At 54.4% G+C, this 13,014-nt stretch overlaps 1 protein-coding gene across 2 annotated transcripts; it reads right to left on the reverse strand.

Moving 5' to 3' along the window:
• Positions 1–916: 916 nt before the first annotated feature.
• CYP11A1 (cytochrome P450 family 11 subfamily A member 1) lies at positions 917–12,778 on the reverse strand. Of its 2 annotated transcripts, XM_073877365.1 has the most exons (10): positions 12,440–12,505; positions 11,910–11,981; positions 9,381–9,536; positions 7,563–7,762; positions 6,473–6,676; positions 5,666–5,823; positions 2,796–2,962; positions 2,477–2,555; positions 1,778–1,975; positions 917–1,306 (listed from the first exon to the last, which is right to left on the reverse strand). In XM_073877365.1, exons 3-10 carry the CDS (start codon positions 9,518–9,520, stop codon positions 1,175–1,177), a joined length of 1,278 nt encoding a protein of 425 aa, XP_073733466.1. In that variant the 5' UTR covers positions 9,521–9,536; positions 11,910–11,981; positions 12,440–12,505; the 3' UTR covers positions 917–1,174. The 2 variants fall into 2 exon arrangements, with proteins under 2 accessions (XP_073733466.1, XP_025739984.1); XM_025884199.2 differs by lacking the exon at positions 11,910–11,981 and having other exon boundaries at positions 12,440–12,778.
• Positions 12,779–13,014: the final 236 nt, after the last annotated feature.

Below are 13,014 nucleotides of genomic sequence, written 5' to 3' on the forward strand. Positions count from 1 at the left end.
GAAAGCCAACAAGAAAGAGGATTGTATGGTAGGGAAAAGCAGAAAGTCTCCAAGAGTGGACTCAGAGCCTACAGATGCTGGTAGAAGAGACCAAGGCTGCAGGGCCACTGTCCTGAGCAGGATTAGCTCCCCTGTCTGCCTGCAGGACTTAGACCTGGCTAGCAGAGGGCCAGGAAGGATCGGGCACCCGGTCAGATCAGGAATTATGGACTCAGAAGGGGTTAAGAGGGCTGAAATTGGGACCAGTGTCCGACAGTCCAAATAAGGTACCAAACTCAGCCACAGTCTTCTTGCCTAGAGCCTGGGCAAGTGGACACATCCCCCTAGAACAGGAAGCTGAGGCCTGGGGAAGCCCAGAGAAAGGTCAGGTGGGATAAAGAAAGCACGCTGGCCTCTTATTCTCTAGGTCAGTCACCTCACACCAGACCCTCACTCACAGGCTTCGGCCCTAGCTTCCCCCAAATCTCTCGCTGGGCCTTAGCAGGGAGTCCTCAAGACCCCATCGGGAACTCCCACCCAAGGATCAGCCAATCAGAGCCTGGCAAGAGCCTCACTTCTGCTAGGTGGCCCAGAAGTCAGGATTGGCCCACACCTCTCAGGCCACCCTGTTTCCTCAACAGAAACCAGGTCCTTTATCCCTCTGCCTACTGCTTGAGTAGCTCCCCGCACCGTGGCAATAGCCCGCCGCCTGCCTTCTCTGCCTCACCCCCACCCCAGGCAGCAAGGAGGGCGACCCTACTGGCCCCTGAGCTGCTGTAGGTGTGTGTGGGGGGGGGGGTCCCAGCAGAGAGAGCTTCAAGCGCAGCTGCCTCGGGTCCCCCATTCATGCTCAGATCCCACTGTTGACCCAGGCCAGGGAGCATCTCCACAGGAGTGATGGCTACCTTGGGGGTCAGATAGAAATGAAAACACTTCACGTAGTTCAGCCATTTATTGCCTCCCTGGGGCAGGCGGAGAGGGGGAAGAGGTGGCAGGAAAGAGGGGTGCCCTGGCTGAGCTGGGGCAGCTGACCATGGAGCACCAACTCTCTCTTCTCAGAGCTAGTCCAAAAGGAGCAGGGGAGGGGGATCGAGGGCTGACAAGCAGACACCACCAGGGGTGCCACCCCCTCGGGCCTCCCTCCAGCACCCCTGCTGGCTTGATGGGTGGCAGAGGCGGTGCCCACCCTCTCTAATCACACCTGGGGTGGGTCCTGGTTGAAGGGCCTGAAGGTGAAGAAGATGGGCTTGTCGGGCGTCAGGATGAGGTTGAATGTGGTGCCCACGTCACTGAGATGTTGCATTTCAACTCTGAAGTTCTCCAGAATCTGAGAAAGAGGTGGTGGGCTTAGGGGAGAGATGGGGAGGGGCTGTCTCCCCCGGGGCCAGGCTCATTCACCTGTAGGTATTGCCTGTTTCACCTGACTCAAGGAGTTCTAAGGTGTCAACAGCCAGCTCCTATTTACCTGGCACAGTGCGTGAAAATACACCCCTAGTGTTTTGTCCCCTTAATTCACCTTAGCTTCTACAAAACCTCATCCCACCCCACACCCATCCTGGCACCACTTGGAGGGAGCAGATGGCCAGGGGACACCAATGGGTAATAAGCAAATTAGCCCAAAAAAGGAGACAGCAGATTAGCCCAAAATTGTGGGGGAGGAGGAGGGCAAGTCATGGGAGACAGATGTCCCCAGCCCTGTACTCCCCGGGCTCCGGACAGAAGTGGGGGTAGGAGGGTCAGTGCCTTCATTCGGTCCACGGCCAGCCCAGGCTGCCCCGATGTCCCCGGCTGGACTCACGTGGATGAGGAAGAGCGTCATCTCGAGCTCAGCGATCCGCCGGCCCACACACTGCCGCACACCCCAGCCAAAGCCCAGGTTCCGGAAGTGGATGAGGTCCTTATCTTTACCCAGCCATCGGGTTGGGTCAAACTTGCCCGGATTGAAGAAGAAGGTGGGGTCCTGGCCCATGGCATAGGTGGACACCTGCACCAACGTCTGGCGACAAGGTGGGCAGAGGCCTGGTATAGGCCTCATCTATTCACAGCCTGGAGCACGACTCAGCTCCCCGCTCCCACCCGCAGCCAGGCTGTCCCGCCTCCCGGCACGGGACACTCCCTGCTGCTCGACTTTGAAAAAGGCCCCAGCCCTCCCTGAGCCTCACCCATCATCTGGACATGACTGAAGACTCAAGGCCGGGGATGGCCCCCGGGATTGTCTGCCTTTTGCTCAGCCCCAGGGGGCTCCCGAGACCCAGGCAGGCCGTGGGGCCTCCCTCCTAACCCTGGACTCAGGCAACCTTCCAGAGATCGTCACCCACTATGCCCTTCGTTTACACTTGGACTGGTGCTGTCAAGGACCATACCAGCCAGCTCCAAGGAAGAAAGACGGGACAGAAACCCCCATTGCCACCGTCTGTGTGCAACTACAGTCCGCCCCCAGCCTCCTCTGTCTGGCTGGCAGAGCTGGCAGCCCTCCCCCGCCCCACGCTGCACCTACCTTGGCAGGAATCCTGTAATTCCGAAGAACCAAGTCATTTTCAAGGTATCTCTGCAGGGTCACGGAGATGGGGTGGAGTCTGCCAGAGGAAGGCATTCAGGAGCTGATGCCCTGAGACCTGGACACCTCACATGGTGGCTCAGCCCCAGCTACTGCACCCCAGGGGGATTCTGGAGACAGGACCCGAACTCTTATTTCCTCCCTCCCCATTCCCAGCTGTCTGCCTGGACTTCTCGCTTCCTGCTACCAAGCCCCTCCTTCGTGCCCTGGCCAGGGATCTGGGGGATGAGGCGGGCAGGGCAGGGAGGGTTGGGCTTGCCTCAGTGTCTCCTTGATGCTAGCTTTGAGGAGCGGGACCAGCTGCAGCATCGTGCTCAAGTTTCCCTGGGCCTGGCGCCGGGCCGCCAGGACCTCCTCCCGTAGCATCTCCTGCACCCTCAGGCTGCGTGCCATCTCGTAGAGGTGCCACTGCAGAGTCATGGACGTCTGGCAGGGGGTGGGGGGGGCAGCAGAAGACAAGGAGGACCTATCACTCCTGAGGCCTCTAAACCCAGGCTAAATTTTCATTTCCAAGAATCTCTGCCCACCCTCATCCCTGTATCCAGAGACCACTATCTGCAAAAGCAAAACACAGTTCTAAAGGCAAAGGTCCAAAAAAGCCTTCTTCACCCCCCCAAGGGCAGGCATGTCTGGGGCAGCACTTGTCCCTGTCCTCGTCCCTGATGTCACCAGAGCCCACCTGTTTCCCCAGCCAGGAGAGTCACCTATACAGCCAATGCCTTCTTCCAGAAGACCCAGAGGGCTTTGGAAGCCAAACCCTACTTCTGTAACAGTGGTACTCCCAAACGACTGCCATTCCACCCCCTCCCTCTAGCCCTTCCCCAAACCTCAGCATTTGCCTGTGGGAGCATAAAATAAAGTAAGGCCCAAAGATACTGAAACCAGAACAGCCACACCTGTTTCCCAACAGTGTCGCAATTAGCGTGTGCATATCCCAAGACGAACCAGGTCATCTCGCTATTAGCCAGAGGCAGTGACCATCAGCCCTATGCTGGAGGTATGAGGGTCACTCATCAAGCCCCACAGCCCCAGATTCTTCAGTGGTGGGACCCCGGGCTGAAGCTGCCTCCCTCCTATGGTCAGGACATGTCCTCTTACCAAGGATCATTTTTTTGTCCAAGAAGTTTGGACACTCTCCTTCTTCCTCCCAGCAGGAGCACTTGGGAAAAAAATGCCATGTAGTCACCTCTCAGCTTAAAACCCTTACCTGGCCCCAGAAGCTCATGCCTGACCCACAGTGCCCCCCAACACCTGCCTACCATTCCCAGCCCCACTGCTACCTCTTTCCAACATGCACCTCAAGCTCTAGCTGCACCAAGCTACATGCAGCTCCTGAAGCCCAGAAATCTTCCTCACGCTGTTTCCTCTTTCTAGAATCCTCCTCCCCAAACTAAGAAGCAAGGATGTACTCTTTCTTTAAGGCTCGGAGCACACCTGTATATTTGTCCTATTACCTCCAAGGCCTGACACAGAGTGGGTACTCAGGAGATATTTGTTTAATAAAATAGTCAAATAAGTTTCTGGCTGTGTGACCTTGACTAAGTGACTTAACCTCTCTGAGTCCCAGTTTCCTCACCTAAAATTGAGGGATAATAGTAGCGTATCTCCCAGTGTTGTTTGTGAATACTCAATGAGCTAATACATGTGAAAAGCTTAGGCCCCTGCCTGCCATATAGGACAGGCTTAATAAATGTCACCTAAGGATAGGTGATTTGGTGCAGGCGAGTGGTTTGGGACATGTCTTCTACATAACTGCCAATGTTTAAAATATGCTCAAAGGCTCGTCTACAGCCTGTCCCGTAGACCAACCCTCCTCTATTGGAGCACAGCATAAAGATGACACCCGGGAAAGAACGTTATTAACATGGGGGCTTTGACACCCGCTTCTTCCTGGTCCCAAAACTCTCCAGCTCCTCTCTCCTCCCAGCAACAGCCTTCAAGACACAAGCTGAATTTCAGTTCCTGTATGGCGCACTCTCCCTGTCCTACACGGCCACGTTCTCTCTCCCCTCTTCTCAGAGCCCTCGGTCCCCGGCCCTTGCCTGGCTGTCTGGCCCTACACCATCATGCAGTGGTCCTCTGTGCACGTGCTGCCTCCTTGTCACGGGATGAGTCATGTCCCCACCAAGCTCACATGTTGAAGTCCTACCCGCCCCAGGACCTCACAATGTGACTGTATCGGGAGATAGGGCCCGTTACAGAGCGAAGTAAGGTAAAATGAGGCGCTATGGGGGGGCCCTAATGAATAGGACTGGTATGTGTATAAGAAGGAGAGATTCAGACACAGACCCTGTGAAGACACAGGGAGAAGACAGCCATCCACAAGCCATGGAGAGGCCTCAGAAGGAACCCACCCAACCACCTGGATCTTGGCTTCCAGCTCCAGAACTTCAAGAGAATAAGCCACCTGGTGTGTGGTACTTTGTTATGACAGCCCCAGCGCACTAATATGCCCTTCCTCTCTGAGCCATTTGGGACATTCGAGGTCTCTCATATTCATCTTTATAGTCTCGGTGCCTGAATCCCAACTAATAATCAATAAACTAAATAATTAACCCTCACTCTCACAGCAACATGATATTGGGGAAAGAGAGGTACACAGGCCAGAGACATTTTGACATTCCAGAAGTTTCTGGGGTACAGTCCTGCTGGGGGGGGAGGACCTGAGGGAGGCACCACAGAGCATGCCTTCAGGCATTAGGGGTGCCTTGGGGGACTGAGGTCTGGAAGGGGGAGGTTGGGAGACAGCAACAAGACCCCGGGGCAAATTCCACTGGCTCCCAGCTCTTCGGGGGGGGGGGGGGGGCCTGCCTGCCTTCCTGAATCCAGTGTGCTGTGCCCTCCACCTGTGATTGGAGGGCTTCTCCCTTACAGACCCCACGCACAACCCCGCCACCTACACCTAGTCCCTCCCTTCTCACAGGCAAAGAAAAAATGGCGGATTGGCCTCAAGGCATGCTCCATGGGGGCCGGATATGACCTCACCCTTCTAGGAGATCAGTATTTAAGAAATGCAGCCAGGAAAGGGAGACCCACCCCACGTGGGTAGGGTTTCAGGCGACAGGGTGGAGTGGCAGGGAAGGGGCACGGGGCCCAGGAAGAGACAGGACGTGCTGAGGTCCTCCTCACCGTGTCCACACCCCCCGCCAACATCTCCGTAATATTGGCCTTGACATCCTCAAAGAGCAGCTTGTTATTTTTTAGGAGGCAGTGGAGGATGCCCAGGTAATTGTTGACGTCTCTCTTCTGCCTCAGGTCCCAGTAGAAGTTCTGGGTGTAGATCTCGGCTGTGCAGGAGGGGAAAAGAAGTGAGCTCTCTGCAGGTGGGAGGGAAGGTGAGAGGCGGTACCGAGGGCTGGGGGTTCAGGAGCCCAGTGTTCTAGCAGCCCCTTTACTGAGCACACGCTCTCCACGGAGCTCCTCACAGCCATCTAATTCCTGACCACAGCTCAAGGGGGTGAGTGATGTCATCCCCATTTACAGATAAGGAAACAGAAGTCCTAGAGGGTAGTGACTTGCCCAAGGTCATGGGGGTGTCAGGGGCAGAGTGGACTTGACTCCAGGTCTGGCGTCAGCACCACACCCAGTCATCCTTCTCCACCCTGCCTTACCCATCTCTCCCACCGAAGTCCTAATCTGTCACTGAGCACAGCTGTGTCTGAAGCACGGGTCCTTAACCCTCTGGGGATCCTGGGCTCCTCTGGAAGAATATGAGGAACGTCTCTGATCCTCCTTCTTGAGAAAAACCTAACCATCTCCAATAGCTAGCCTTTAGCCCACCATGGCCAGGGGTTTGGAGCCTCCCTGCCTCCCCTCCCTGCCCACTAGAGGACTTACCTCTGTCTCTCCCCAATCCCAGGCCTCAGTTTCCCACCCTCTGAGGTGGACAGGGCTCTTCTGGCCCCCAGACTTGGCTACCCAGGACGCAGCCTTCACCTTTATTGAAAATCACATCCCATGCAGCCACGTGGTCTCTCCAGGTCTTGGTCTTGAATAGACGGAACAGGTCTGGGGGGAAGTTGAGCATGGGGACACTGGTGTGGAACATCTGGTAGACGGCGTCGATGAACCGCTGGGCCTCAGGGTCCACTCTCTCTTCCAGCATCCCCAGGCGCTCCCCGAATATGACGTTGGTGATGGCTGCAGAGGGATGCAGGAGAGCCCCTTCCAACCTGGCCATATGAGGGCCTCAGGCCCCAGGAACCCCACCACCACCCCCGCCAACACATAGGATCTCCCGCACCCAGCCTCAGAATCCTTCAGTAAAGAAACTGAGGCCTGAGTCCCCAAAGGCTGAAATTGCAGGGCTGAGGAAAACTGCCTTCTGGCAACCACTGGGATCCTTCAGAGGGGCACGTGGAAGAACCTACAAAGCGTGGTGGGAAGCAGAGTCTCCAGCAGAGCTGGGAAAGGGCCAGAGAGGGACTGAGACTACTCCCCCCAACCCTCCACCAGCACCCTAAGCAGCCTCCGGGCTTTCCTCCTGGGAAGAAAGATAGATTTCTCATCCATAATTGACCAAATTGGCTATTTCCTGAAACGGGTCAGACAAGAGACTAGGGGACACAAATCCCTGGTAATTGACCATCCACGACCATCTGGCTGGACCTAAGAAGTCACAACCGCCCCAATGTTTCCTGCCTACTGGGTCAGGAATTTGAATGTTGATTTCATACCAAACTCTGGGCATCCCAAATCCCCTTCAGTGATCACATGGTCCCCATCAAGCCATGAGGCCTTTGCATGCACTGTTCCCTCTGCCCTTGCTGCCTGACCTCCTTACCCTATCTGTAAAACTCCTACACATCCTCAAATACCCAGTTTAGATTAACCACCCAACCCTCCCATCCCCTCCCAGACCTCGAAGGTGAATGTCCCAGGAGAGAGAGAGAGGTGGAGGATGTGTCCAGCAGCTCATCCCAGAAGCCAATCCCAATGCTTCTTCAAGGTCTATGCTGGGTCTTAAGGTAGGAGGCTGGGTTCTCCCACCCAGAGGACCATCGCCAGGTAGATACAAGCCCCTTACACTCAAAGGCGAAGCGAAACAGGTCGTCACTGATGTCCCCTGAGAACTTTCCAGAGCCCTGCTGCTTGATGCGCCTGTGTAGGACTTTGACAAAGTCCTGAGACACTGGGTCCAGCAGGGGAATGAAGTTCTTTATGGCCTCTGGAGCCATCACCTCCTGGTTCAGGGCCAGCCGGTCTTTCTTCCAAGCTCCTGACTTCCTGGGAAAACACAGGCCCTCAGGCCCTGATGGTCACAAAACCCACGCCTGGCAAACCCAGAGGGGGCTGACGTGGCTGAGCCACAGCTCAGAGTCCCGCACTCACTTCCACCCCCAACACCCTGGGCCTCCCATCTCCCAGCTGCTGCCTGGCCTGGGGGAGGGGATAGGAAGAAAGAGGGTGAAGGAGAACAAAGCCCCCACCCTCCTCCACTCCCTCTGTTGCTGCTGTGGCCAGCAACTCCTGTGCTTAGAGCCTCAAAGTAACGTCCAAATCCTCTACTGTTTGCCTCACTGCAGGCATGCCCTCCCCTCCCTCCTGGCCGATGCTCAACTCCTGCTATTCAAGTGCCCCTCTGTGTTACCTTTTCTGACCTCTGCACAGACCCAACTGACCAATCTCTCCTCCTCCCCACCCCCAGCGTGTCCCATTACTAACGTTGGTGGAGGATCTCAGGTGTCCTGAAAATTGGGTTAATAATAAACCTCAGCTTGTGGCCCATACTCAAAAATAGATCCATGCAAAACCCTTTTTATAGTTTTAGGGCTTTGCTTGTTTATAAGGATGTTATTACAAACTCACCAGGCAACACGAAAACTAGAACTTGACAGTAACTTAGATGTGCCCCCCCCCCCCCGCCAGGTCTTCTCACCTGCTGCCTCCCTCCCTGGCTAAGAGGACTACCAGCCTGATGCCCTTGCATGTTTTGTATATAGTTTTATTCCATCTATAGCTATTCCAAAACATACTTTTAAAAAAACTACATTTGTTTTCAACTTCATAAAAAGGCTGTCATGATTTGCTTTATCCACTCAATTTTAAATTTCTAACTATTGTCTGGATTGTTGCTGGTCACTGAGTCCATTCACTTTGACTGGTGTGGGCCCCTGCCCACTCATTCTCACTCCCGTTGGGCATTTAATTGGTTTCCTGGGCTTGGTTGTTAGGAACAGCACTGCTGCAAACATTCTAGCTCATGTCCCCTCGGGACTCCATTCTTTGGAGTCTATCCCTGAGCGCAGAACTGCTGTCTCATAGGTAGGTGAATATCCAAGTGCAGGAGGGAATGGCCAACCATTTTCTGAAATGGTGGCACCAAGTGTTCACTCCCATCAGCAAGCTACGAGAGCTCTCATCTCTGTATCCTCAGCAACACCAGACATGCACATTTTAAATTTTTGATGAGCGATTTGGTGGAATATGGTGTCCATTACACTTAAATACACTGACTTGTCTGCATTTCTCACTGTAGGACAAGTATTGTTTCTTTCAACGTTTCTCCCTGTAGACTCACGGTGGCGGGTCCCTGCCCCACTTGTCACTGTACCCCAGAGCCTGGCACATAGTAGGTGCTCAATAAGAAGGGACTTAATGAATGAATCAATCAGTGAGGACTTCTCTAGGGCTTTATTTACTCGTTCCGATCTTCAACCTGAGCACTTCCCTGAAGGCTGGCAGTGTGGTTCTCGCCATCAGCTGCTTTATGTAGACAGGAAGATGCCAGGGATTTGCCTGGAGGCCCCAGCCAGGAAGGGCAGGGCAAGCATGGTCCAGCTGTGGCCCTGCCACAGCTCTCTGTCATCTCCCTCCAGCCCCCGGCAGACGGCCCAGGACTCACTTTAACAGGACGCCAAGGGGTCTCTGGTAATACTGGTGATAGGCCACCCAGGGCGGGATGCAAAATCGTTCTGGAGTAGGACCCTCGAACTTAAAGAGAAGGGCCACATCTTCGGGGTCGATGATATAAACCGATTCCATGCTGCCCAGCTTCTCCCTGGAGGAACGGATCAGACGGGCTATGGAGGATTCCAGGAAAGGCAAGGGGGCCCTGGGCAATCAGGCCGGGCTCAGCTCATCTATAACCGCCTCGGGGCCTAGAGCACAGAGCAAACAGTCCTGGGAGTGGATCCCCATTCCACAACCTCCTCGGCTGTGTGACCTGAGGCAAGGCGCTCACCCCCTCTGAGTCCCAGTTCCCTTTTTTATAAAATAGGGATACAGTACCTGTCTCACAGGGTTGCTGAAGGACTAGATTAGATAAAGTCTATGCATGTGATCTTGCTAGGCATTCTGTAAGTGACAGCTTTATGCTCATCATCACGGTAGTAGCTGACATACCAGGGCATGTCCTGCCCCCCCCCAGGACCATCAAGTCCTCGCTGTCATGCTCTTCTTCCTGCGTGTCCACACCCTCAGCACCGTCCCCCCATCACCCCCACTGCAGAGCTCAGAAACAGCATGGTCACGTCATCACTGGGGTGTAGCCTGCTGGGTAGGCAGCCCAGACACCTGGCCAGCCAGTCCCTTCGAGGCTCTAGGATTGGAATGCTGGGAGTGGCCACCCTGCCTCTCCTTGGATTCCAACAAAGCACTTTGTCTCTATTCAAATAAAATCAGGGAAAAACACCAGGCCTCAAGGGCAGATATATGTCACAAAGTAGGCGGTCTCTGTGGGGAAGCAGCAGAAAAGTCCACTTCTCATGTGCATCTGCTTTTTGCATAAGAAAGTTAATTCAAGATATATTATAAGGCAAAATATAAAAACATACAGGTACAAGCCAAGTTCTCTCCCCTCCCCCTTCCTCAAAGGGAGGGAGGGAGGGAAGCGGGAAGAGGGGAAGGGAGGAGAGGAGAGGGGAGGGGAGGAGGGGAGAGGGAGAGTGCTCTTTAACCACTGACCCATTTAAGCCCCAGCCTACCTTCCCAAGTCTCCTTGGGCTTTGTCCCTGGCCTCCCAGAAAACCCCCTCAGTGTTTTTCCAGCTACCAAGTGTCCTCACACCACTATCTCCATCCCCCCACCCCAGCTCAGCAAAATCCTTGAACTGCTATTATTATTACCAATTCCAACTCTGGGAATCGAGCCCAAGGCAGTGATCTGATGCGTGACAATGATGCCTAATGGATAAGCATTGCATCTAATAGCAAAATAGCCCAGAGAGGACTAGATGCCCACTTTACAGAACTGGCTTCAATCAAGTGGCTTATCCACACTATGGACTACCGTGCTGCCTTTTAAAATCTTATTAAAGAGAAAAAAGAGGAAAGAAGTCATCCAGATGTTGTTGTGGTACGCCACCCAACAGCATACATAATATATTCACATTGTTAATACTACATAAATATTATTAACATTGGGATTATATCTGATTGCAATTTCCATTTGTGCTTGCCTCTATTTTTTGAATTGTTGAATCACACGTATTCAGAAGTTTATCATTTCTGGGCCATAAGTTAGAACAGAACGGGGACACCAAACTAGGATTCAGACAACTGGGGTTCCAAAGACAGTCCTGGCTTTGCCCTGATGAGCTGTGTGACCTTGGCAAGACCCTTCTCCTTCCCGGCCTCAGTTTCTTTACCTGTAAAACTTGAGTAGTAACATCAAATTCAAGGATGTGTCAAGAGGCTCAGATGATAGCGACTCAGAAAACAGAAAGGGGCTTGATAAAAGAAGGAGTTCCTACCAGAGGGAGAGGAAGCAGGGGAAGAGGAGGAAGGAAGGAAGCAGGAATAACGAACCATCTCCCCGAAGTGAGGAGCAACCTTCTCCCAAACCTGGCACTCAGCCCCGGGGCTCCCTGCCTCCAACCAGCTATAGAAAGCGCTTTGGACTTCAAAAGCCTTTGTGGGAAGGGGAGTCAGGAACGCTGAGGAATGAGCAGCTGGACCCCTAGGCAAACACACCTGCCCTCCCACCCCAAGCCCACCATCAAGCCAGCCAACACATCCTATCAATGCCCTTTCCCACTTTGACCTTTTCACTTAAAGTAAAATGCACTGTCCCTCCTGGTGTCCCCTCCTGGCCCCCAACTGGCACCTCCACAACCCCCTATCCCCCTTAAGTATCTGCTCAGAACAGAACCCAGGTGTGGCTTGAAGGCTATGCACCTTAGAAGCTGTCAAATCAGAACAGGCGAGGCCTCCCACCAAGGGCAGCCCCTAGGGGCAGGGCGGAGCACATTCAGAGGCTAAAAGACCAAAGACCCTTCCTCCTGGCAGAAACCAAGGCAGATGCTTGGAGACTGAGAAACTCTAGCCAGGAGGGGACAAAATCAGCTGCTCCAGATCTGCACAGGGCTGAGGGGGGAGGCCAGCAACCCAGCGGGACAGGGCTCTTACTGGGTGACCAAGACAAGAATGCTCACCCCTCTGAGCTTCAGTTGCCTCCGACAATGGGGATGAGAGCTTGACCTTCCAAGGTGTCTCGAGGATAATGGCTGTAGGGAGGCAGTTAACAGAGCTTGCTCCCTTACCACCTGCCCCCAGGAAAGTTTCAAAGTGTGTAGGACCTGAGCCGCATTGAGGCCTCAGGGCTGGGAACAGAACCCACTGTCTGGGAGGCATTCTCCCTTCTGCCACCATCCTCAGGCATGGAAGGAGTAAAGTCAGAAGTAGGTAAGAGCAGGGGCACCTGGGTGGCGCCGTCACTTAAGTGTCCGACTCTTGATTTCAGGTCAGGTCGTGAGACCGAGCCCTGCGTTGGGCTCCATGCTGGGCACAGAGCCTGCTTAAGATTCTCCCTCTGCCTCTGCCCCTACCCACCCCCCTGTAAAAAAAAAAAAAAAGTAGATAAGAGCCTGGAATGGAGGATAGAACTTTTGGGGAAGGGAAGTCCTGCAAGCTTCCCAGGCCCCTCTACCTCCCTATCCCACCAGCCCCACACTGCCAGGCTTACCTGTAAATGGGGCCATACTTCTGGAAGTTCTGGACCTGGTGGTAGTGGATTTTCTGTGAGCCCATCCCCCTCCAGAAATTGTACAGATTTAGCCAGCCATTGTTTCCAGGGGTGGGGATCTCACTGAAGGGGCGAGGAATCTGAGTGGAGATACTGTCCCCCTCCCCAGTGGGCGCCCTGAGATGCCCAGGACCCTCCCGCACGGTGGTCAGGACGGGCTGGCAGCCTTTGACCAGGACTGAGCGAAGAGGAAGCCCCTTGGCCAGCATGCTGTCCCCACGGCGGCTACGGTCCCTGCTCGCACTGCCGTGGGCCTGCCAGGATGACTCCGGCCCTGGGCCCCTGCCGTCCAGCTTATAAGCACCAGCTCAAGGCTAAGCGAGCTGACAGAGTGGTCAGCCTCCCTCCTTCTCTTATTGGCTCCAGCCCACACACAGCCCCTCCCAGACTTGGGGTGCCAAGTCTCAGTCTGGGATTTCTGCAGCCAGAAAGTCTTCCCAAGACACAAGGAGACCCCGTCTGTGTCCTCACTATCAGCCCTAACAGGCCCCTGAAATGGCCAGGTTTGTGCCTTT

Source organism: Callorhinus ursinus, unplaced genomic scaffold (assembly GCF_003265705.2).
Source record: "Callorhinus ursinus isolate GAN/ISIS: 27379988/994484 unplaced genomic scaffold, GSC_fseal_2.0 scaffold25, whole genome shotgun sequence".
NCBI classification, from domain to species: domain Eukaryota; kingdom Metazoa; phylum Chordata; class Mammalia; order Carnivora; family Otariidae; genus Callorhinus; species Callorhinus ursinus.

Bases quoted from the DNA above. Each gene is read 5' to 3' on its own strand.
- CYP11A1 (XM_025884199.2), bottom strand. From the start codon at position 12,708: ATGCTGGCCAAGGGGCTTCCTCTTCGCTCAGTCCTGGTCAAAGGCTGC. The intron at 7,763-9,380 runs GTGAGTCCTGGG...GTGTTTTCCCAG, and splicing joins CCCCTTGGCGTCCTGTTAAA to GAAGTCAGGAGCTTGGAAGA. The intron at 5,824-6,472 runs GTGAAGGCTGCG...CCTCCTGCACAG, and splicing joins GGATGTGATTTTCAATAAAG to CCGAGATCTACACCCAGAAC.